Source organism: Aphelocoma coerulescens, chromosome 3 (assembly GCF_041296385.1).
Source record: "Aphelocoma coerulescens isolate FSJ_1873_10779 chromosome 3, UR_Acoe_1.0, whole genome shotgun sequence".
Taxonomy (NCBI): Eukaryota; Metazoa; Chordata; class Aves; order Passeriformes; family Corvidae; genus Aphelocoma; species Aphelocoma coerulescens.
Window position 1 is genome coordinate 22857839 of NC_091016.1, and position 23948 is coordinate 22881786.

At 45.2% G+C, this 23948-nt stretch overlaps 1 protein-coding gene across 1 annotated transcript; it reads right to left on the reverse strand.

Annotated features, from left to right (window-relative positions):
* Positions 1-68: 68 nt before the first annotated feature.
* APMAP (adipocyte plasma membrane associated protein) lies at positions 69-12240 on the reverse strand. The gene is made up of 9 exons (XM_069009460.1): positions 12089-12240; positions 8973-9089; positions 8361-8476; positions 7084-7176; positions 3712-3828; positions 3043-3217; positions 2453-2587; positions 1907-2099; positions 69-913 (listed from the first exon to the last, which is right to left on the reverse strand). Exons 1-9 carry the CDS (start codon positions 12178-12180, stop codon positions 704-706), a joined length of 1248 nt encoding a protein of 415 aa, XP_068865561.1. The 5' UTR covers positions 12181-12240; the 3' UTR covers positions 69-703.
* Positions 12241-23948: the final 11708 nt, after the last annotated feature.

Here is a 23948-nt window from a genome sequence, read left to right on the forward strand (position 1 = left end):
ACACAGAAAATGCAACTTTCATTCATCATCTGACCTCAAAGCTATAAAGAAACACAGGAGTCCACAGGTAACGATCCAATTAGATCCTGCATGTTGATTAACAGTTAATTGCAATGTCTGATGTGACTTACACAGGTTGAGACTGAAGAAACCCAATGGCATTACTAGATTCCTAGGCATGTCCTGGATGTTGCTGCCTCTACCACAGCACCATGGTATGACATTAGAACATGCACTGTAATCACTCCTGGACAGGAGGCACTAAAACAGAAATAAACACATGCAAGCCACCCTCTTCCACCCAAATCATACACAATTAAATTCCATCCATCACAAATCCTTCCAGTGTAAGAGGACACAGAGTTGCATTAAAGGCGACATGATGGTGTCTGTTTAAGATGACTCCAAACAAGGCTGGGCACAGGAAAATTGATGGATTTCCTTGGAGGAACAAAGAACTGAATGAAGATGCCTCACCATAGTCCTTAGATATGAACAATAATGCAGGCCAACTCCAGAGCATGAGCAGTCAGCCAAGACAGAGGACAGGTACAGCAAGCTGTACGTTTTCCTATGGCCACAGTGCTACTGCACCTTAACAGACTGTCACTTTTTGTCCTTGGTCACACCCTGCCTCGAGCACATGCTTCCTTTGCACCTCTGGAGTAGTACAGGACAGCAGGACTTCATCATGGATGGGCAGTTAAACATGTTGGAGATCAAGTCTGCAAATATAGGGAGAGCGGAAGGATCCCAGGTAAAGGTGTCCATTGTGTTCATGTGCCTCACTGACATAAGCCACTGTCACTCCGTTGGGATCATGGAAGCTTCTTTTGTAGGATCCTGTCTCACTGAGTTCAACAACAAGGCTATATTTGGGTACAAACTTTGCCACAGTTTCCTGACTCAGCAACTGAAAGAGAAGAAAAAAAAAAGAAAATTAACAAGAGGTTTTGTTCTCCACAATCAAATCTCAGACATTTACACAGGCAAAGACCACTCCACGCTCCTCAGAAGCAGCAGCTAAGAGCATAAGGACACATTTTGAGTAAACACCATTACACAGGGTTAACACATTAATATCTGAAAAGCCAACTTTAGAAGAAACAAACAGGTCAGCAGAAGCTCACTGTACTCCAGAGGCAGGATGAAAGGTTGCCCACGCAAGAGACAGCAGCTTGTTCTGGTGCAGCTGATGCCAAGCTCCCCACAGCATCACTCAGAGCTCCTGCACTGCACCAGGAGAGACAGGAACAGCACAGAGCTTGTTCAGCTGCAATGGAATCCTAAGCACTGCTTGCTGATTTTTATTTTTTCTAGGACAGGAGTATTTCCAAGTCTTTGCATTGTTTGAAAAGCACCATGCTGTTTCTTTAGCCCTTAAAAAAATACATTATCCTTGCTCATCCTAAAGCAGGGTGACACAACAACAGGCATAGTGAACCAGAACAAAATGTCACCTAACACCATCCACAACGTACACTCTGTCTCCTAGGGTGCCTAGGGCAGGCATGGGAACAGCTCACACTTCCCAAATGCTCTTCAGACACCTGGCAATAAGCAGTTTAGGCACTTCAGGTGAAGTCTTCACATATCCAAATGTAGATCCTGTGTTGCTGCATGGTTAGAGATAGGCTCTTTTTCTTTCCTAAGATCAAGATGGAAGGCAACTTAAGAGATGTGTACCTGCTACTCAAAGAAGCAAATGCTAAATTTTACTGCCTATGAATACATAAGGATTGTTCTACCAGGGGAAAGCAACAACAGTTTTAACCACAGCCCCTAATGTTTTTTTAAATCTTCCTGTGAAGAGGAAGAAACAGGACAAACAAATATTTATCACTTCCATTCCTATACTAAAGGTGATTTTTTTAAAAAAAATCTTTTTAATATTATAATTTTTTACCTTAAATATCATCCTTTTAATCCACGGTTTTTCAGATAAGAAGTCCAACAAAGAAAATCCAGGATTGGGTCGCACAGCTGCCATAGCTACCCAATATCCTCCAGAGCTGCTTAACCTGATATTGTCTGGAAGACCAGGCATATTCTCAACAAACATATCTGCTCCACCTTTCATCAGCCCAGACACATAATACCTGAAAGTTATAGATAATAGATTAGAACATCTTAACTCAGGCAGTTTAAATGAGAGTTCCAAAATTAAAAAAAAAAAAATTTCCCCATTATTTTTGGTACAGGGAAATACAGCACTGCCACACACTTCTCCCCAGGAAAAAAGTGAGCTTACTCCACTGCGCTTAAGGAGCCCATGATGGAAAGATTATGCAGCCCAGATGTTTACAGTGTAATAAAAAAAGTAAGTATTGAAAAAGGTCACCTTGTCATTTATAACTAGGCATAAATAAAGTGTAAGGTTTCTTCTGTCATTCCACTTGTTTATTTAAACAATCCCTACACAAATTGGTAATAATTTCAAAGTCATACTTGCCTTCTGATTCTAGCCATGGTTGTCTCCTGCACCAGGACAAAGTCTTCCGCAGGAGAGAGCTGCACACCATTGGGAAACCTCAGCCCCACCATTAAGACTTTCACTTCTTTTGTCACTGTGTCATATTCAAGGAGGCTAAAAAGAAACCATTTTTGAGTGAAGATGAAAATTTATGCATCTGTGTTTTGTTCTTCAGGCATTCCATCTTTTCTCACATGCACCTCCCTTAAGTTAAGAAGGCAGAATAGCCAGGAAGCATTTGTTTATGAACACAAGAGAAATAAGAGAATAAGGCACTTGAGACTTGGCAGCATTCAGGAAGGATTTGGGCTGAAGGTAAGGCTAACACTTTCACTTTTAAAACAAATGTCCCATGCCGCTCTGCTTGAAGGAAAAAGGGGAATCTCATTTATTTGGCTGCAAGGTCTCATTAGCAACACCCACACATTCCCTCACCCTCTCCTGGGCAGTGCAGTGTTCGCAGAGGTGGGTTTATAAAGAGAAAAAATGTGAAGAGCAAGGAAGTGGTGAAGTCCACTCCTACAAGTGAGCTCACAGCAAGTTAAATGCCTTGGGGAGGAGATACTTGCCGCCCATCATCTGTGCCTTCCATAACCAGGAACAAGTAGTCTCGTCTTTGCCATTTACTGCTGGAGTCAGTGAAGTAGATTTTCCTCCCATCCCTGGTCACTGTAAGATCATTTACAAAAGACAACTTCTGGCCTTCTATCAGTGTTTTGGTTGACACAAGCGTTTTCGTTTCACCTGGTTACAAAAAGAAGAGAAGAAAAGAAAAGACACAGTGTAACCACACCAAAATGCATCTCTCTTCACTTTGTGTAGATTTGGGGTACAGGGAAGGGGAGAGCTTTTCACTGCCACAGTGAGATCAAGGCAGAAGCAAAAGTACAGCAAGCATGACAAAAAGTTTTATGTAACAATCTTTTTCCTTTCCTTTTATGAAAACCAAAACAGCTACAACAGAGCTCTATTCATGGACCCTGGGGTACCAATTTTAACAACAAAAATCATGTAACACCAGAAGATAAGTCACTAGTAGCTCTGATCCAGGCAGTCAGAGAGGAAGTGACTGCTACAGAAAAATAAATACAAAGTTCTTGCATGAGTCATTTCATCCAGACAGCTCCAAATCACTTTACAAAGAAGACAGGCATTGCTTTGCCTGCAGCATCTGGCAAAACTGCAAATGAAGCCCAGATTTGTCAGTGGAAGAGAACTTCTGTGCAGAAAAGTCATACCTGTATTAGGATCAACTTCGTAGAGTCCATAATAAGCATCTGCCACAAACAGGGTGTTATTTGGCCCCACGCGCATGCCAAGTGGTCTTCCACACATTGGCTCATCCTCACGGCCTCCTTCGGAAACAATTTTAAAATGGTTTTGCAAACAGAAATTCATACAAGGCGTTCAGGGTACCTACACAGGTGTGTTGGGTCTGGCTGAGATGAAGATGCTTTGCATAGGCAGCTAGAAAAGTGTTTTGGCTACTGCTGAGCAGGACTGGCACAGCATCAGTGCTCTCTCCAGCATTCCCTGCTCCAGCAGGCTGGGGGTAGGCAAGATCCTGGGAGGGGACACAGCCAGGACAGCTGGCCCAAAATGACCAAAGGGACATTCTATACCATATGGTGTCAGCTGAGATATGAAAGCTAAGAAAAAAGAGGAGAAAGGGGAAGTATTCATTATTTAAAACATTTGTCTTCCAAAACAAACTCTACACGTGCTGCAGCCCTGCTTCCTGCAAAGCAGTCAGACATCACTGGCTGATGGGAAGTAGAGAATAAAATATTTGAGCATTTTTCTTTTTCCTTTGCTTGGACATGTGACCTTTGCTTCAAACTGTGGTTTATAAAAACTCTATGACATGTATGTGGCACATACATTCATTAAAGGGATGATTCTTAGTTTACGAGGTGGGACTGAAGCAGATATCCCCACGCCGTGTTTTCACCAGTCATAATCACAGAATCTGTCAGGCTAGTAACTAACAGCTGCCGAGGCTGGGGTAAATACCAGAAAATTGGATTTAACAAGATGCTTCTTCTCAGAAAGAATCAGTTTTACTGCAGGTTTTGGGGGAAGGGGGGGGGGATTATTTGGGGTTTTTTTATTAAATTAATTTTTAATTTAGAAGAACCTTTCTTTTTCTGGAAAGGTCCAACATTGAAACAGCTACTTTCTCAAGACAGACTCTGAAGATTCCTATATGAGGAGGAAGGGGAATTCTGCAAACCTGAAGAATTTAGATAAATTCAAGGAAATATTTAAGTCCTGAAGAGCTAGGAACTTCAGAACATCAGCAGTTTGAAAAGTTACCAAGAGAAATTTTTGGAGAAGGCAGATGGCTACAGCCTTTCCACTTCCCAAATCAAGGAGCACAAAAGTCCAGGTTCCCCATTACCACTTTGGCCCCAAAAAAACAGGGCAGCACAACCTTCCCACCTCTCCCAAGCTGTTCAAGTCCAATGGAAATAAGCACAGCAAAGGTGATTTTTCCACACCCACCCCCATCCACATTCATGCCTAAATCCAGCTTCCCATCAGCTGTCCTACCAAGGCTGTTCTACCTGTCAGGCAGCCAAGAGAGTGCTGCCAAACCAGTCCAGAGTCCAATCATGTGAGCATCCACATAAAATGACATGGATAAAATGATGAACATGTCAATGAGAGCTAATAGGGACAGCAACAGTTGCTGACCTTAACTTCTAACTGGCAATCAGCAAAGGGCTGAAGAACCTCAGATGAGCTTCTGTATCATTACCACAAAAAAACTCCCATCAGTCCCAACAAACACCAGCCAGGCTTCTCAGACTGCCCAGGCACTGCTGAGATGGCCAGCATTAAGCTTCCCATAGAGATGGTTCTGTAATAAACAAGCTGCTACCAGTTTTCCTCACTCAGTTCCAAAACTCTCATTAAATGAAGCAAATAATTTGTTCAGAAAGAGGTGTGGAATTCCACAAGAAATAACTGCAATTTAGCAGTGAGAAAACAAAAATACCATTCCCAATGCAGGGCCTCTGCTAAAGCAAGTGCAGCCACAACTCCCACTGTACTTACAAACAGAGGAAGGGAAATAGGTACAACAAAATGCAAGGCAGAATTCTGTAGACGGGGAAGGTGATATTTATTTTTAAAAATCTCTAAGTAAGTTGTTACCCTTCTGTTCTGGGTAACACAAAGACCATGTATTGTATTCCGTATCTTCCCTACACCACCAAGATGACCACTGTCCCTTTAGAACCCAGGGGCTGGAAGCAGAACTGGGGTGTTTTACCCTGGGCTCACGGAGGCAGGTGGCCTGAGGTCCCTTTACAATAGAGAGGGAACAGGCACACGGAGCTCCTCTGTTCTCCCCAGGACTTCAGAGCAGAGGTTGCAGCTTTTTTTGGCCAGGCTGCCAAGAAAGTTGCCTGTGGCAAGTTCTCTGAGTCAGGGTAGTGTGAGGCAGCCTGGCAGGTTTGTTTATCTCTGGGCTTTGCAGAATTCCGTAACATCTTTTTGGCCACTGTTGCCAGGGGCAGCCCAGTCTCTGATCCAGGGAGGACGCTTCCTTCAGACCTTTGTATTCCTGCTGCCACCCAGGACAGCTCCAGAGAGAGACAGAGACATCCCTTCTCCCCAGGAGCCCCAGCCACTGCCACAGCTCCAGCTGCCACTGTTGGGAGAGCTCCTGTCGGGTGGTGTGGAGCAGATGGATCAGCATCATTTGACTGGTTTTGGACAGGAACAGTTCTCCAGGGTTCTTCTGTTTTGTCCTTGTTCCTTGTTAGCTGTTGTTTGGGGGATGAGAGAGTTCTGTGACCATGAAGGCTTGGTTGCTGTGTTGGTTTTTCTTTGTCAACAGGATTCAGCACCACTTATATCCAGTGGTTATTACTGTTATCTTGGTTGTTGCTGTTTTATTTTTTAGTAAACTGCTATTTTTTCACTTAGATCTTCTCCCATTCATCTCTCCTTATTGGGGAAAGGGGAAGAGTTAAAAATATAAGGAGAGAGAACTCATTTTGGAGTGTCCAGCCCATATAATTGTTTTAAACCAAGGCACTTTTCCACTCACACATTAGCTTAGAGTTCATTCACTCACACTTGTTTAGGAGTCCTCAGTTTTTATGAGGTGGCCCTTCACCTCAGCATCTTGGTAACTTCAGCTTCCACAAATATTAGACCAGGTTGCTGCCCATTTTTTTCTTAAGATAAATGCTTTTTCTGGATGGACTAATAGGAAAAGGAATGTTATTTGTGATGCACTTCAACTTTGTCTTCCTCCCGATGTTAAGATGCAGGATCTTCCACCAGCACATCATCCATGTTGAAGGCCTTGTAGTCATGACACAAAATCCCCTTGCATTCTTAAATTTTACTGCTGGAAACTGTGTGCTTTGCTATCAAGACCACCCACTCCCATTCTTTTGGCCCTCTGTTCTACTCTTCCTTCCAATGTACATATTTTCACTCATACTTCACTGAAACAAATACATCCATATTTCTGCTACTAATTCCTGCAGAGCAAGATATGCACCTGCAATCCAGACTGAACACAGTTCAACCAACACATGCCCTTGACCCAGACATTTTCAGGCACACTATGTTCAGGAGCTGTCACTCACCACAAGGACCGTGGCCAATTCTAGCTACTGTTTGTATTTCCCCATCTTCAATTTTGACAATCTTCCCATCAGCTGTCCCAGTAAACAGAACATCTGCAAAAACAACTTGTGTGATTAGGCTGATCACAAAACCATACAAGGTAAACATCCTTCTACTAGCATGAAGTAGGGAATAAGGAGACTTCAACATTTATTCACAGAAAACTTATTCCCAGTCAGGTTGATTATTTCACTCATAGGTCAGCTGTCCCTTGCAGGTAAGCTTCCATAAAGAGTTTCCAATGAGACTGATGAAACCAGGCAACGTAAAAAAACCCAACAGCTTCAGGTAATCCCTTTTGTACATTGTTTACAGATATAGGTAAAAAAGTGTAATCTGAGGAAGGAATTTCCAGTAGCTTCTTACTGGGTAATGTAATTTCTTTAAAATATTTTACTATTTAATTAGAAGATATAGTAGAAGAAAAATAAATTATAGGGCTTCTGAGCACCTCTTGCACTGAAGGATCTTTCAGTAAGGGTTAAGAGTAGTTTCTAACCTTACCCCCTCTTCGGGAGGCACAAGAAACAACCCCTGTACAATGCTGGGTTCCTGCTAAGAGGATGTCATGGCATTAGAAGGACAGGTAACTCATTAAGAAAGTGCTCAGAGGGGGCAAGGGTTTGTGATCTGGGGAGAACACACTGCCACAAGAGGGAAGTACAGAACGGCACCTGTGTTTGTTAGATTTCTTGCAAGAAGAATCCGAGCTTTAGGAGTTATTAATATAGAACATGAGGGAGTTATGAATATGGGCTATGATATTGTGCAACAGCACTAAAATGTAAATAAGCTATTTATCAACTTGAGATTTTTTTTTCTGTCATAAAAGAAAATATGAGCATCACAAAATTCAGTTCCCTCAGCAGCAAAGAGCTTTAAAAGAAGAGGTCATAGCTTCTAAATATTAATTCCCAGTTAAGAGCTAGCCAAATGAAAAAATGGGACCACTTCCTCCAAACATAAGTAGCCCCTGACTACATTGCTAATGCTTTCAGTCCTAGAAGATAGGGACTTTTAATCTGGCAACAAGATTTATTTTGAACTCATGAAAGAGGAGAAAAGCAGTATAGAGCACCCAGGTTTTGCTGCATAATACAATTACTTTTACAAAAACCTACCCATTCAAAATAACTTCCAGAATTTGTTATCTAGGAGGTCTACTGCTGAACAAACTCTTAGCAAGGGAACAACATTTAAAGAGCCTTCTTTAAAAGCTGATTTTGTCAGTGCTTACCCCCAATATTGACAATGGACTCTGGTCCAATGAGATGGTTTTCCCACAGCCGTTCAGCTTTTCGTAACTTGGTGTTGGGCTCTAAAACACCCGTTAGGAGGGGAGGCTCCTTCAAACTATAAAACAGGAGGACCTTGTGAGTCTTTGCACAAAATGCAAACATTCTTGAGCAACACATTTGTTCATTTTTCCCCCTAGTTTGCCAACTCCTGTACATCTGACATGCTTTACATAAAGCATATTTCAAAAAGTGTTGCAGTAGCCTGAGCACTTGGCCTTTAGTGAAAATGCAGTTCTTGTCCCACAGAAGGCAAGAGTGTATATGTGTAATCACAAGCTGCACTGACAGTTTTGGGCAGCAGAAAATAATTTTCTAGATTAATGATTAAAGAAAGTAATTCAGCTCCTTCAATGATCAGTAGTGACACACCACTGCAGAAGATGGCTCAGAAACAGACTGGGTGTGGATAACATTGCAATCACTCCTCAGTTTCTCAATCCACATAGAACTACTTCACACTGGTAACTCTTGTTTGCTGAAACAAAACAACAGAGCAAACAGGAGAAGTTATGCTTCCAGAACATTCACTTTGAAACCAAACAACCATTTACCTTATGGGCTGAGGGTCTATAGGACAATCCAGCAGAACAGTCACTCCAAGCAGTGGCACAGCCACAGACACAGCCAAAGTCAGGAAGGTAACACGGAACACCTTGCTGCTGTAAGTACTGCCAAAACCAAACAAGGAATAGGATTAATATTATTTTCAGATACTATAGTCCTCAAAAATTCTGTAGCAGCCTCTTTTCTTCAGAAAAGGAAACTAACACTTTTGCACAATCACCATCCTGACCTTCAAGGTCCATTTTGAACATATTAGGATAAGAGAAAAATCTCAGGATACCGGCACCATACAAGGCTGAACATTTTTATGTGAAGGTTTCATTCATTCTACAAGTTATAGCTGACTAAAATAAAAACAAACAAAATAAGCCAAAACAAAACCAACCAACCAACCAAACAAAAAACCAAACCCCACCCAAAACCCCCCTCAAACAAGTCAAAAAAACCCCCAAAGCACCTAAGAGACAAGGGTTTTTTGGTTGGGGTGTGGTTGGGGGGTTTTTAAACTTGATCTTCAGTTTTGGCAATGCCTTCCATCCAGCACTAACTTTGAATAAAAATTTCCACTAAAACAACAAACACAGAGGAAGTTAAATGAATGGCTGCTTAACTTAGTGAGCATTGGTTCGAAATTCAAGCCCCAGCACACAAAAGAAATTAAGTATTTTCTCTTTATCCATTAAAACACACAATAAAATAAGTAAAAATTTCTGCCACAGGAGAAAGCCAGGTTTTGCTCTCAACAAGTTTTAGAGGAATTAATCAAGCTCAACAAATCCTAGCCTTGAACTGGAAAAGCAGCTGTTACAATTTTAGCTGTTCTGAGCCCTCCACTGGCCCAACCAGACAGGCTCCTTGTAGGATCAGGTAAATAAAGACTAACAGTGCCTGGTGGTTCTGTACTAATCCTTGGACCACTTCCCCTGTTATGTCCTTCATTAGCCAATCATCCAGACAATAGGAAGTATGAACCACTGCCCAGAACAGATATCCAAACTGGGGAGCTACATAAATGTATTTGTAGTACTGATATCAGCATCAAGGTAATCTTTGGGATTATCAGTGAGAACATCAAGGACAGAACTAGACATTAGGATTTAGGCAGGATTTAAGCACTTCCTGCTTTAACAGTAGATGTCTTGAGGAAGCAAAAACCTCCCAATCTGTGTCCCCTTGGATCTGGAATTGAGAGCAGGGGGTAAAGATCAAAGGCAATCCCCAAGTTTACACAAAGACTTCAGCCCTTGGCCTTGTCTTTCTACTGTCCTTCAAGAGATGAAAGCTCAACAAAGTAAGATTAAAAGTACTGTCAGCAGACACCTGAGCATCTCTGTGGCAGCTGAGAACAGCTCACACAAAAGGAGCTGGGAATGAACAGGAACAGAATGGGAACTCATCTGTCAAAGCCAACCTAACTAAAGCTCCTAAAAGCATGATTTAAGTAAGGGTCATATTTCTGATCCTCAACCAAACTTGCAAGGAACTGACAATAAAGAAAAAAGGCAGGAAGAATAAGGTGACAAGCAAACTCACACTTCAAGACCGCTAATTTGCAAGACCTAGTTTAGACACTGCTGAAACCACGAGAATTTAAATAAAACCCAAAAGCTGTACAAAAAAAAATAAACTAAAAAGTCATCTACTCAGAATCCTTATCAAACTACACAATACTGAATACTGACAAGTGTCAGTCACTGGAAAGAATCACTGAGGTAAAGGTTCACCAACAGTGAAACAGAATACCTTAGTCAATTGTGTCCCTGATTAATTAATCCTACATGGGCTGCAGCCACAAATCTCCATACAGCAACTGACCAGGACTCCAGCTATAATTACAGCAATTTAGAACTAAAAAGACAAGCCATTAAACCAGCTCTTGAAAATAATAGTTGGCTGGCAAGATGCTACTACGGGTCACCACAGCCAGCAGGCCAGGCTGTCTCATCTCCTTGGCTGCTGGGCTGGAGAGAAAAGCAACTGTCCTCAAGAGTTTCTGCCATGGCTACTAGCCAGAAAAAGGCCAGGTGCAGGAATTCCCTTCCTTGTTCAGAACAGAACAGCCCCTGTGAATACTTCAGGTCAGTGATAGAGCCCTAGAAATTCATCTGATTTGACCAAGAGAGGCTGAAGGCAGGAGGAGCAGTCTCTCAAGCTCAGAGATACTGATGCTCTCCTCCAAAAACAGGGACTGAGTGCAAGCCATCAGACACAGTATTCCATTCTGATGACCCTGAAGGGCAGAGATAAGAATCTGGAAAGTACTCAAAGCAGAAGAGACAGATGGTGAACAAAAATATTACAATATTCATTGCATAAGTTACCTTATGCAATGAAAGGCGAAGCAAACACTACCACTTATTACAGCTATTGCCTTTAGTTACAGTGAAGGTATTTTAAATTTTTTTTAAAAATTCCTAAACAGAAAATTGTAAATGGAATCTATTTTTTAAAACTTAGTCACAAACAGACTGTTTATAAGGTCCGACACACGCAGATCAGTTGACAAACTGCAGATTACTCTTTAAACTACTACCAAGGTATAAACAGACTAACCATAACTATACAGCACTTAATCACACCCACAATAAACCTGTACAAGCCACAATGGGATAACTGTTATTTCTTGCCTGGCAAAAGATAAACAGGACTTAAACAGACCTATATCAAAAAAGAAAAAAAAAGAGAAGAGCCATAAATCAAACCGATTTTTTTGTTGTTAAAAGCTGTTCCTGCAGCTCGGCAGAATACGTGAGTAGGCGCTGCCCCAACCTCTCTCACCGTCAGCCCACTCCAGGAGAAGCAGCAGCACTGGGGGTACCCCCGGGCTGACACCCGCGGATGCCCAGCACCAGCCGAGCCGGGAAACCGCGGCCTCGCTCCGCACGCCCGCAGCGGCCTCTGCCCAGCCCCGGGGCAGCCGCCCAGCCCTTCCAGCCCCTCCCCGGGCACTCCGAGCCCGACCCGCCGCTCCCCCGGCCCGGCCGCGCCAGCCGGGCGGAGCCCGCGCCCCCCAGGGCCCTCCCCGAGCAGCGCTCCCCGGGGCCGGGCCCAGCCTCGGCCCTGCAGCCGCAGTGTCACGGCGGCCGCCCCGCCCGGCACCCACCTGCCCTCCTTCGCCTCCTGCGCCGGGCTGTCCTCGGTGATGACCTGCGGGCGGAGCGGCCGCCGCTGCCGCAGCCCCTCCACCTCATTCATCCCGATCGCGATCCCGACCCCGCGGCCGCCGCCGCCGCGCACCGGAACCGCGGCCCCGCCCCTCGCGCCCGGCCCCGCCCCTCCGCCTCCGGGCCGCGCCCGTCACCCCGACCACGCCCATTATTCCCGGACCACGCCCATTATTCCCGGACCACGCCCATTATTCCCGGACCACGCCCATTATTCCCGGGCCGCGCCCATCACTCCCGGGCCGCGCCCTTCATCCCGGTCACGCCCCATTCAGGCCCCCGCGGTTATTCCCGCGGCCGGCAGCGCCCTGGAGCCACCGCGGTAGCAGAAAACCTCTACAGAAGCACTTGACCATGACACGTGCCCTGCATGTGCCAGGAATTATTTCCTTCCATAAGAAAGTTTTGGGTTTTTTCTCACTTGGATACACTGCCATACAAACAGTGTTACTCTCACTCATTCACTGGGCCTCAATTACAGGTGGTTTTTTTGGATTTTGACATATATGTGAGCTTTTTAAACATATTTCACTGGTAGGAGAGACTTAGGCAGAACAGTGTTTCCTGTCACCTTTTCTTTGTAACTACAAGAAAAGCACTACCAAATTTCCTCTCTAATATGAAAACGTCTTTGACAAAAATAATACGATTTTCTGATTAACCAAACTTTCATTCACTCTCACCACAGTCAACTTACCTGGGTTTCCTTTCCCTTCTTGAAGCCAAGATTCAGCTTCAGACTAAGGAAGAACCTTTGAGTGCTGTGACTGACAGCATGCAGGGCAATCGCCTTCTGCAAGGAGTCACCAATGTATAACTCCCTGCCAGGCCAGCAGCAGAGGGATGGGGATGTGGAGACGGGAATGTGCTCAGTAAGTTCTTGAAAACACCTGTTGAGCTGCCTGCACATCTTCAAGTAGAAAAGGCAAACTCCAGTGTGGGAAGATCTGCTCTTCCTGGCTTCCTCTGGCCTGGTCAGTGTTGGACATGAGATTCCAATCTGCAGCAGTTTGCAGCTGGTGTTTTACAATGCACTGAAGTGGGGGCACAATTTCACTCCTCATCCTGGGCACATCCTGGGAGATGCTACTGCTGCTATGGGTTTATCTGTTTCAGTTTTATCTGTTGCCCCATAAGGTTGCTGAAATGTCATTTGGAGTCCTTGTCTTTCAGCAACAGATCTTGACCAATGATATCTTCAGCTTATTTACATGCTGAATTTTAGGGTTTTTTTAGTGTGAATTTGATTTTGAAGTAGCTGCTTTTAATACAAACAAGCCTATGAACTAAAGTAAAGGTTTTGCTTAAAATTAGGTATTGCATTTTTTTTCCAGTTCACGGTGGTGTCTGAAAAAATTGCATTGATTTATCCTATTAAGTACATGTGCAAATTTGCTGAAGTTCCTTTTGTATAATTTTGCTTACAGGAGGTTCCTTACCACAGTTTATAAAAGTTTGCTTAAATTACATTTACCATAGCTCGTGAAAACCTTAACAGAAGCACAGTTCTTATCTCTTGTGGTGTGGAGTGAAAGCTGTTTTGGGGAGTGGGTGTAAAACCTCCCCAGTGTGTGGATGGAGAACATACTGCACTGTCTGTACACAACTCTTTTCTGTCATGTGATGCCTGAAGTGGCCACCTAAAAACAGAGACTAGACAAGAATAAGGGAATAAAAGTAGGTATATATTTGAAAGGCCTTCAAATTAGTAGTAGCCAGAGGCTACTCTCAAAATGGACCCAAGATGGACAACAGGTCACGAATTCTTCACACTTTTATAAGTTTGGTTCATTTGCATATCAGGGTTAATTCTCCAATTAAAGCTTCAGTTAATGATATCATTTCTCCAAGCTTGCCTCCCCTTTAGAGGCTTTTGGTTTATACTTTTTGGGCCTAGGATGGTCTGAGTGTCCCTGGAGAGCAGGCCTGGAGAGGCTTTGTTATGTCTACCTAGCACGAGAGAGCAGGAGTTAACAGGATACAGGAAACTTCAGAGTTACAGTACAGGGTTTTAAAAATATGAAAGTTAAAACCTAAGACATCACAGAGAAGTCCCTTAAAATTAGAAGAAGATACTTTGATAGTGCTTTTACATTTTTAATATTTCATAAAATCTTAATCAGTGGAATTTTTGGGGAGGTTTTGTTTTCAAACACCTGTTCTACCTTTTTGCCTGTAACAATGAAAGTCATAACAGTGTTATGGAATATCACGAAAAAATATTTTGTGCCACATCATGGGAGTGGGGAAAGATTTTGAAGAAAAACCTGAAATTGCCAAGGTGGATTGGTGCTCCAGCTGTGTTTTTTGAGGGGTGTGTGTAGTTGTCATATTCCCATTATGTCAACATACCATCCATTTTTCTCCTCGGAACACCATCCAGTGCTGCAGCCAAATGGCTCAAGCAATTTTCCTATTGTACCTTGAGGTAGTTTGTTCCCCTGCCACCTGAACCGGGATAGGGAAAGACACGATCCGTTTGCAGTCACAGGCAGAGGGATTACAGCAAAGCCTTTTTATCTTTCCAGTGTTGCAGATCCAATTGCAGACGCTTGGTGGAGCAGGATATTTACAAGTCGCTTGTCACTGCACACTTGGCTCTGCCTGTCCATAAGGAACGCCTGGTGGAAAAGCGTATTTTTCTCTTGTTTTTCTGCTTGCCCTCTGCATAAAAGATTGTAGGAGGGCAACGAATCGGGAAAAACATGCACCCTTCAGTTTCCTCCTTGCCCAGGGCCACAGAAAGGAAAGCTGCCCATGCAGCAGTAGTGCCTTAAAGAACAGCTGGTGGATCATAAGCCCATCCAGGACACCTGTGTGAATTGCGAATGGAGATGACTTGCAATTGAAAATGGGGAATTTTGAGGCAGTAATATTTACCCTATAAAATACTTCTTGTGTGGAAGACACAGTGTGGAGAAAATGTCACTCCGCACAACAGCTGTACCAAATGTCTTTGCAGATGTTCAGAAGAAATACTTAACATGAACATTAAATATTTAATATTGATCCAAAGGGTGGGAAACATGGCTGATCATATGTTAACCAGTGGGAACATGGTCCAACATATAAACAGGGAGAGATACATACAGCATCTTGTTCCCTCTACATAATCAGATGTTCACATGACCCATGTGTCTGGAGATCCCTGAGGCTTGAACTGTGCACACATGAGCTTTTCTGCTCTTCCTAGGACAACATTCTCCGAAGTCTTCCTTATAGTGTTTGTATTCCCTGTGGGAGCTGTGTATTGCTAGGTTTAGTCAGCCTGACTAAGGACCTTTCTCCTGTATTTCAAAAGAATTTCTGTATTTCTCCCGTATTTCTCCTGTATTTCAAAGGAATTAATGTATTTCTGTATCACAGAAACAGAACTACTTAAACCTTAGAATCAAATGAAGTAAATTCCTGTCAGAAGTACTGTAATACATAGCAGATACTTAGGAATATAGGTGGAAATTAATGAGCAGAGAATGAGAAAAAAGTTGGAGCACAAAGTGACGTAAAATTTCAAACCATTTGCTTTTGGCAATGCTGCTTTAAAAAAAAAAAACAACAGTAAACCATGCTGTAACTATAATAGAAAAGCCTTTCTACTGGCAAGAGAGATTATGCTCCTGCAAAGTTCTTCAAATACAATGATGATGCAAAAACCCAAAGCAGAACTATTTCATGCTCTTTCTAACTTCTGATTTTATAATTGTATCAAAACTGTGAAAACAAACTGATTTTAGACAGATGAGACAGAAGACGGACATTAGAGTCATACAGCAATTTTTTGCACGTGTTTATATCTGCTTAACATGGACTTCAGGGAATGGAACTTTGCCAGGCCAGAGATTCCAAATTCCCACAAAAATAAATGGGAATTGCAAGTCTTAGCAGCAAATAAGACTGAATCTGTGGAAATGCAAATCTGAAAATGATCGAGAAGGACATTACGCCTTCAGCAGTCCTTGTCTGTACATCTGTATGGTTAGTCTAAAACTCTGAGGGGGAAGAGCATGAAAATCTACAGCTGAATGAAAAGATGGTTTCAAAGGAACGTTTGATCCTTCTTGGCCCAATTACAGGAATACAAATAAGAAACGATTCTTTGGAAATCAATGTGGCTGTAGCAATGCAATCTCAGTAAAGTCACAAAAATATATCAGCCCACGGGATACAAGACTGTCGTAAAAAAATATTGTCTATTTCACCTGTTTCAACGTTCCCTAAAAAACAGTGGAATTTTGAGATTAACTTCATGTGTTCTCACCTTGCATTGTAAATAAGGCCTTCCTGGGGGAACAGGATGCTCTGCTGTCACAGGCACATGTCTAAGAGTCTGCTGGGGACTGGGCACAAAACTGCAAAAAGATTTCCCAGGAGATGTCTGATATTTGTGAACCATATTCTGGGCTGCCTCAGAACCAGCATGGCCAGAAGGTGGAGGACAGGGATTCTGCCCCTCCACTCTGGTGACACTCCACCTGCAGCACTGCATCCAGCTCTGCTGGGCTCCCCAGCACAGATGGCAGGGACATGGGTGGAGCAGGTGTGGTGGAGGGACACCGAGATGATCCAAGGGCTAGAGCACCTCTCCGGCAAGGGAAGGCTGTGACAGATGAGCTTGTTCAGCCTGGAAAAGAGACTTAGGCTTAGGCTTGAACAAACTGTGGCCTTCCAGTACCTGACGGCAACCTACAAAAAAGCTGAGAGGGACTTTGTACAAGGGCAGGCAAGGACAGGACAAGGGAGAATGGATCCAAACGGAAAGAGAGTAGGTTTAGATGAGGTATTCAGAAAAAAGACTCTCCTGGAACAGGTTCCCATAGAAGGTGTGGATGCCCCATCCCTGCCAGTGTTCAAGGCCAGGCTGAATGGAGCTCTCAGGCAAGCCAGTCTAGTGCAAGGGGTCCCAAGCCACAGCAGAGGGGTTGAAACGACATGATCTTTCAGGTCCCTTCCAAGCCAAACTGTGCCATGACTCCATGATTCTGGGATACTTCCGCTCCTCATCCTCTGGCAGAAAAAGAAACCTGACCAAGTTCCACATTGCAGACTCTGTCTTTTTGCAACTTGCAGCTGTCTAAACAGGGGATGAAAAGAGATGACTACTGACATGATTTACCTTTTCAACTTGAAAACTAAACGCTGCACTCCTGTCCCCACTCACAAAACTATCAGGACGGGGGACTCTTCCTACTGAAATGCTTCAAAAAGGTAGAAAGAAGCAGAAAGCTACAAGCCAAAACTTCTATTTATTTATGTACTGATTTATGTGGTTATTTTTTCATAGGTGTTTATTTGTTTGCTTGTTTGAGTCTTCCCTTCCGCAAGGCACGCTCCGGCTCCTCTGTTGGGCTCACAGAGCGAACGGAAGAACGGAGTAGCTCCAGCGATGCCACTTCCCTTGATTTTCGCTTGCCTAAGCCTAGATTGAGACAGAAATCAGGCTGCGGTGAGTTCCAAGAAGAAAGGAGACAGGAAGGTTTTGGCTGTACCGTGCCAACTTCGCCTGCTTTTCACATGGTGAGTGTCCCTGGAGCTCCTGGCCTTGTGGTTTTCTCAAGCCCAACCGGAGGCGTAACCCGAACCCTAACCCTAACCCTAACCCTAACCCTAACCCTAACCCTAGATTGAGCCAGAAAACGAGGATTCGGCTGTGGCAAGTTCCACGAAGAATGAAGAAGAGGGAGCAAATTTTTAACAGTATCGTGCTCACCTTGGCCTGCCTTTTGCATTCTGAGTATCCCTGGAGCTCCTGGCTTTGTGGTTTTCTCAAGCCAAACCCTAGGCGTAACCCTAACCCTAGATTGAGCCAGATATAGGGCATTGGGCTGTGGTGAGTTCAATGAAGAATGAAGAAGTGGGAGCAAGGTTTTACAGTGCAGCGCTCATCTTGGCCAGTCTTTCGCATGGTGAGAATCCCTGGAGCTCCTGGCTTTGTGGTTTTCTCAAGCCTAACCCTAGGCATAACCCTAACCCTAGATTGAGCCAGAAATTGGGCATTGGGCTGTGGCGAGTTCCAAGCAGAAAGAAGGAGAGGGAGCAAGGTTTTGGCTGTGCCGTGCTCAACTTGGCTTGCCTTTCACATGGTGAGTGTCCCTGGAACTCCTGGCCTTGTGGTTTTCTCAAGCCTAACCCTAGGCATAACCCTAACCCTAACCCTAGATTGAGCCAAAAATTGGGCATTGGGCTGTGGTTAGTTCCACAAAGAAAGAAGAGAAGACAGCAAAGTTTTGGCAGTACCGTGCTCAACTTGGCCTGCTTTTCACATGGTGAGTGTCCCTGTAGCTCCTGGTTTTGTGGTTTTCTCAAGCCTAACCCTAGGCATAACCCTAACCCTAACCCTAACCCTAACCCTAACCCTAACCCTAACCCTAACCCTAACCCTAGATTGAGCCAGAATTTGGGCATTGGGCTGTGGCGAGTTCCAAGCAGAAAGAAGGAGAGGGAGCAAGGTTTTGGCTGTGCCGTGCTCAACTTGGCTTGCCTTTCACATGGTGAGTGTCCCTGGATCTCCTGGCCTTGTGGTTTTCTCAAGCCTAACCCTAGGCATAACCTTAACCATAATCCCAGTTTTAGTCAGAAATTTGGGCATTGGGCTGTGGCGAGTTCAACGAAGAATGAAGAAGACGGAGCAAGGTTTTGGCAGTACCGTGCTCAACTTGGCATGCTTTTCACATGGTGAGTGTCCCTGTAGCTCCTGGCTTTGTGGTTTTCTCAAGCCTAACCCTAGGCATAACCCTAACCCGAACCCTAGATTGAGCCAAAAATTGGGCATTGGGCTGTGGTGAGTTCCAAGAAGAAAGAAGAGGAGACAGCAAGGTTTTGGCAGTACCGTGCTCAACTTGGCCTGCTTTTCACATGGTGAGTGTCCCTGGAGCTCCTGGCTTTGTGGTTTTCTCAAGCCTAACCCTAGGCATAACCCTAACCCTAGATTGAGCCAGAAATTGGGCATTGGGCTGTGGTGAGTTCAAAGCAGAAAGAAGGAGAGGGAGCAAGGTTTTGGCTGTGCCGTGCTCAACTTGGCTTGCCCTTCACATGGTGAGTGTCCCTGGATCTCCTGGCCTTGTGGTTTTCTCAAGCCTAACCCTAGGCATAACCTTAACCATAATCCCAGTTTTAGTCAGAAATTTGGGCATTGGGCTGTGGCGAGTCCAACGAAGAATGAAGAAGACGGAGCAAGGTTTTGGCAGTACCGTGCTCAACTTGGCCTGCTTTTCACATGGTGAGTGTCCCTGTAGCTCCTGGTTTTGTGGTTTTCTCAAGCCTAACCCTAGGCATAACCCTAACCCTAACCCTAGATTGAGCCAAAAATTGGGCATTGGGCTGTGGTGAGTTCCAAGAAGAAAGAAGAGGAGACAGCAAGGTTTTGGCAGTACCGTGCTCAACTTGGCCTGCTTTTCACATGGTGAGTGTCCCTGTAGCTCCTGGTTTTGTGGTTTTCTCAAGCCTAACCCTAGGCATAACCCTAACCCTAACCCTAGATTGAGCCAGAAATTGGGCATTGGGCTGTGGCGAGTTCCAAGCAGAAAGAAGGAGAGGGCGCAAGGTTTTGGCTGTGCCGTGCTCAACTTGGCTTGCCTTTCACATGGTGAGTGTCCCTGGAACTCCTGGCCTTGTGGTTTTCTCAAGCCTAACCCCAGGCATAACCTTAACCATAATCCCAGTTTTAGTCAGAAATTTGGGCATTGGGCTGTGGCGAGTTCAACGAAGAATGAAGAAGACGGAGCAAGGTTTTGGCAGTACCGTGCTCAACTTGGCATGCTTTTCACATGGTGAGTGTCCCTGGAGCTCCTGGCTTTGTGGTTTTTTCAAGCCTAACCCCAGGCATAACCCTAACCCGAACCCTAGATTGAGCCAGAAATTGGGCACTGGGCTGTGGCGAGTTCCAAGCAGAAAGAAGGAGAGGGAGCAAGGTTTTGGCTGTGCCGTGCTCAACTTGGCTTGCCTTTCACATGGTGAGTGTCCCTGGAACTCCTGGCCTTGTGGTTTTCTCAAGCCTAACCCTAGGCATAACCCTAACCCTAACCCTAGATTGAGCCAAAAATTGGGCATTGGGCTGTGGTGAGTTCCAAGAAGAAAGAAGAGGAGACAGCAAAGTTTTGGCAATACCGTGCTCAACTTGGCCTGCTTTTCACATGGTGAGTGTCCCTGGAGCTCCTGGTTTTGTGGTTTTCTCAAGCCTAACCCTAGGCATAACCCTAACCCTAACCCTAACCCTAGATTGAGCCAGAATTTGGGCATTGGGCTGTGGCGAGTTCCAAGCAGAAAGAAGGAGAGGGAGCAAGGTTTTGGCTGTGCCGTGCTCAACTTGGCTTGCCTTTCACATGGTGAGTGTCCCTGGATCTCCTGGCCTTGTGGTTTTCTCAAGCCTAACCCTAGGCATAACCTTAACCATAATCCCAGTTTTAGTCAGAAATTTGGGCATTGGGCTGTGGCGAGTTCAACGAAGAATGAAGAAGACGGAGCAAGGTTTTGGCTGTACCGTGCTCAACTTGGCATGCTTTTCACATGGTGAGTGTCCCTAGAACTCCTGGCTTTGTGGTTTTCTCAAGCCTAACCCTAGGCATGACCCTACCCCTAACCCTAGATTGAGCCAAAAATTGGGCATTGGGCTGTGGTGAGTTCCAAGAAGAAAGAAGAGGAGACAGCAAAGTTTTGGCAGTACCGTGCTCAACTTGGCCTGCTTTTCACATGGTGAGTGTCCCTGTAGCTCCTGGCTTTGTGGTTTTCTCAAGCCTAACCCTAGGCATGACCCTAACCCTAACCCTAGATTGAGCCAAAAATTGGGCATTGGGCTGTGGTGAGTTCCAAGCAGAAAGAAGAGGAGACAGCAAAGTTTTGGCAGCACCGTGCTCAACTTGGCCTGCTTTTCACATGGTGAGTGTCCCTGTAGCTCCTGGCTTTGTGGTTTTCTCAAGCCTAACCCTAGGCATAACCCTAACCCTAGATTGAGCCAGAAATTGGGCATTGGGCTGTGGCGAGTTCCAAGCAGAAAGAAGGAGAGGGAGCAAGGTTTTGGCTGTGCCGTGCTCAACTTGGCTTACCCTTCACATGGTGAGTGTCCCTGGAACTCCTGGCCTCGTGGTTTTCTCAAGCCTAACCCTAGGCATGACCCTACCCCTAACCCTAGATTGAGCCAAAAATTGGGCATTGGGCTGTGGCGAGTTCCAAGCAGAAAGAAGGAGAGGGAGCAAGGTTTTGGCTGTGCCGTGCTCAACTTGGCTTGCCTTTCACATGGTGAGGTTCCCTGGAACTCCTGGCCTTGTGGTTTTCTCAAGCCTAACCCTAGGCATAACCCTAACCCTAACCCTAGATTGAGCCAAAAATTGGGCATTGGCCTGTGGTGAGTTCCAAGAAGAAGAGGAGACAGCAAAGTTTTGGCAGTACCGTGCTCAACTTGGCCTGCTTTTCACATGGTGAGTGTCCCTGTAGCTCCTGGTTTTGTGGTTTTCTCAAGCCTAACCCTAGGCATAACCCTAACCCTAGATTGAGCCAGAAATTGGGCATTGGGCTGTGGCGAGTTCCAAGCAGAAAGAAGGAGAGGGAGCAAGGTTTTGGCTGTGCCGTGCTCAACTTGGCTTGCCTTTCAGATGGTGAATGTCCCTGGATCTCCTGGCCTTGTGGTTTTCCCAAGCCTAACCCTCGGCATAACCTTAACCATAATCCCAGTTTTAGTCAGAAATTTGGGCATTGGGCTGTGGCGAGTTCAAGGAAGAATGAAGAAGACGGAGCAAGGTTTTGGCTGTACCGTGCTAAACTTGGCCTGCTTTTAACATGGTGAGTGTCCCTGGAGCTCCTGGATTTGTGATTTTCTCAAGCCTAACCCTAGGCATAACCCTAACCCTTACCCTAACCCTAGATTGAGCCAGAAATTGGGCACTGGGCTGTGGCGAGTTCCAAGCAGAAAGAAGGAGAGGGAGCAAGGTTTTGGCTGTGCCGTGCTCAACTTGGCTTGCCTTTCACATGGTGAGTGTCCCTGGAACTCCTGGCCTTGTGGTTTTCTCAAGCCTAACCCTAGGCATAACCCTAACCCTAACCCTAGATTGAGCCAAAAATTGGGCATTGGGCTGTGGTGAGTTCCAAGAAGAAAGAAGAGGAGACAGCAAAGTTTTGGCAGTACCGTGCTCAACTTGGCCTGCTTTTCACATGGTGAGTGTCCCTGTAGCTCCTGGCTTTGTGGTTTTCTCAAGCCTAACCCTAGGCATAACCCTAACCCTAGATTGAGCCAGAAATTGGGCACTGGGCTGTGGCGAGTTCCAAGCAGAAAGAAGGAGAGGGAGCAAGATTTTGGCTGTGCCGTGCTCAACTTGGCTTGCCTTTCACATGGTGAGTGTCCCTGGATCTCCTGGCCTTGTGGTTTTCTCAAGCCTAACCCTAGGCATAACCTTAACCATAATCCCAGTTTTAGTCAGAAATTTGGGCATTGGGCTGTGGCGAGTCCAACGAAGAATGAAGAAGACGGAGCAAGGTTTTGGCAGTACCGTGCTCAACTTGGCATGCTTTTCACATGGTGAGTGTCCCTGGAGCTCCTGGCTTTGTGGTTTTCTCTAGCCTAACCCTAGGCATAACCCTAACCCTAACCCTAGATTGAGCCAAAAATTGGGCATTGGGCTGTGGTGAGTTCCAAGAAGAAAGAAGAGGAGACAGCAAAGTTTTGGCAGTACCGTGCTCAACTTGGCCTGCTTTTCACATGGTGAGTGTCCCTGTAGCTCCTGGTTTTGTGGTTTTCTCAAGCCTAACCCTAGGCATAACCCTAACCCTAACCCTAGATTGAGCCAGAAATTGGGCACTGGGCTGTGGCGAGTTCCAAGCAGAAAGAAGGAGAGGGAGCAAGGTTTTGGCTGTGCCGTGCTCAACTTGGCTTGCCCTTCACATGGTGAGTGTCCCTGGAACTCCTGGCCTTGTGGTTTTCTCAAGCCTAACCCTAGGCATAACCTTAACCATAATCCCAGTTTTAGTCAGAAATTTGGGCATTGGGCTGTGGCGAGTTCAACGAAGAATGAAGAAGACGGAGCAAGGTTTTGGCAGTACCGTGCTCAACTTGGCCTGCTTTTCACATGGTGAGTGTCCCTGGAGCTCCTGGCTTTGTGGTTTTCTCTAGCCTAACCCTAGGCATAACCCTAACCCTAGATTGAGCCAGAAATTGGGCACTGGGCTGTGGCGAGTTCCAAGCAGAAAGAAGGAGAGGGAGCAAGATTTTGGCTGTGCCGTGCTCAACTTGGCTTGCCTTTCACATGGTGAGTGTCCCTGGATCTCCTGGCCTTGTGGTTTTCTCAAGCCTAACCCTAGGCATAACCTTAACCCTAATCCCAGTTTTAGTCAGAAATTTGGGCATTGGGCTGTGGCGAGTCCAACGAAGAATGAAGAAGACGGAGCAAGGTTTTGGCAGTACCGTGCTCAACTTGGCATGCTTTTCACATGGTGAGTGTCCCTGGAGCTCCTGGCTTTGTGGTTTTCTCAAGCCTAACCCTAGGCATAACCCTAACCCTAACCCTAACCCTAGATTGAGCCAAAAATTGGGCATTGGGCTGTGGTGAGTTCCAAGCAGAAAGAAGAGGAGACAGCAAAGTTTTGGCAATACCGTGCTCAACTTGGCCTGCTTTTCACATGGTGAGTGTCCCTGTAGCTCCTGGCTTTGTGGTTTTCTCAAGCCTAACCCTAGGCATAACCCTAACCCTAGATTGAGCCAGAAATTGGGCATTGGGCTGTGGCGAGTTCCAAGCAGAAAGAAGGAGAGGGAGCAAGGTTTTGGCTGTGCCGTGCTCAACTTGGCTTACCCTTCACATGGTGAGTGTCCCTGGAACT

Bases quoted from the DNA above. Each gene is read 5' to 3' on its own strand.
- APMAP (XM_069009460.1), bottom strand. From the start codon at position 12,180: ATGAATGAGGTGGAGGGGCTGCGGCAGCGGCGGCCGCTCCGCCCGCAG. The intron at 3,829-7,083 runs GTGAGTGACAGC...TTGTTTCCGAAG, and splicing joins AATTGGCCACGGTCCTTGTG to GAGGCCGTGAGGATGAGCCA. The intron at 3,218-3,711 runs GTATGACTTTTC...TTTTGTAACCAG, and splicing joins CGAAGTTGATCCTAATACAG to GTGAAACGAAAACGCTTGTG.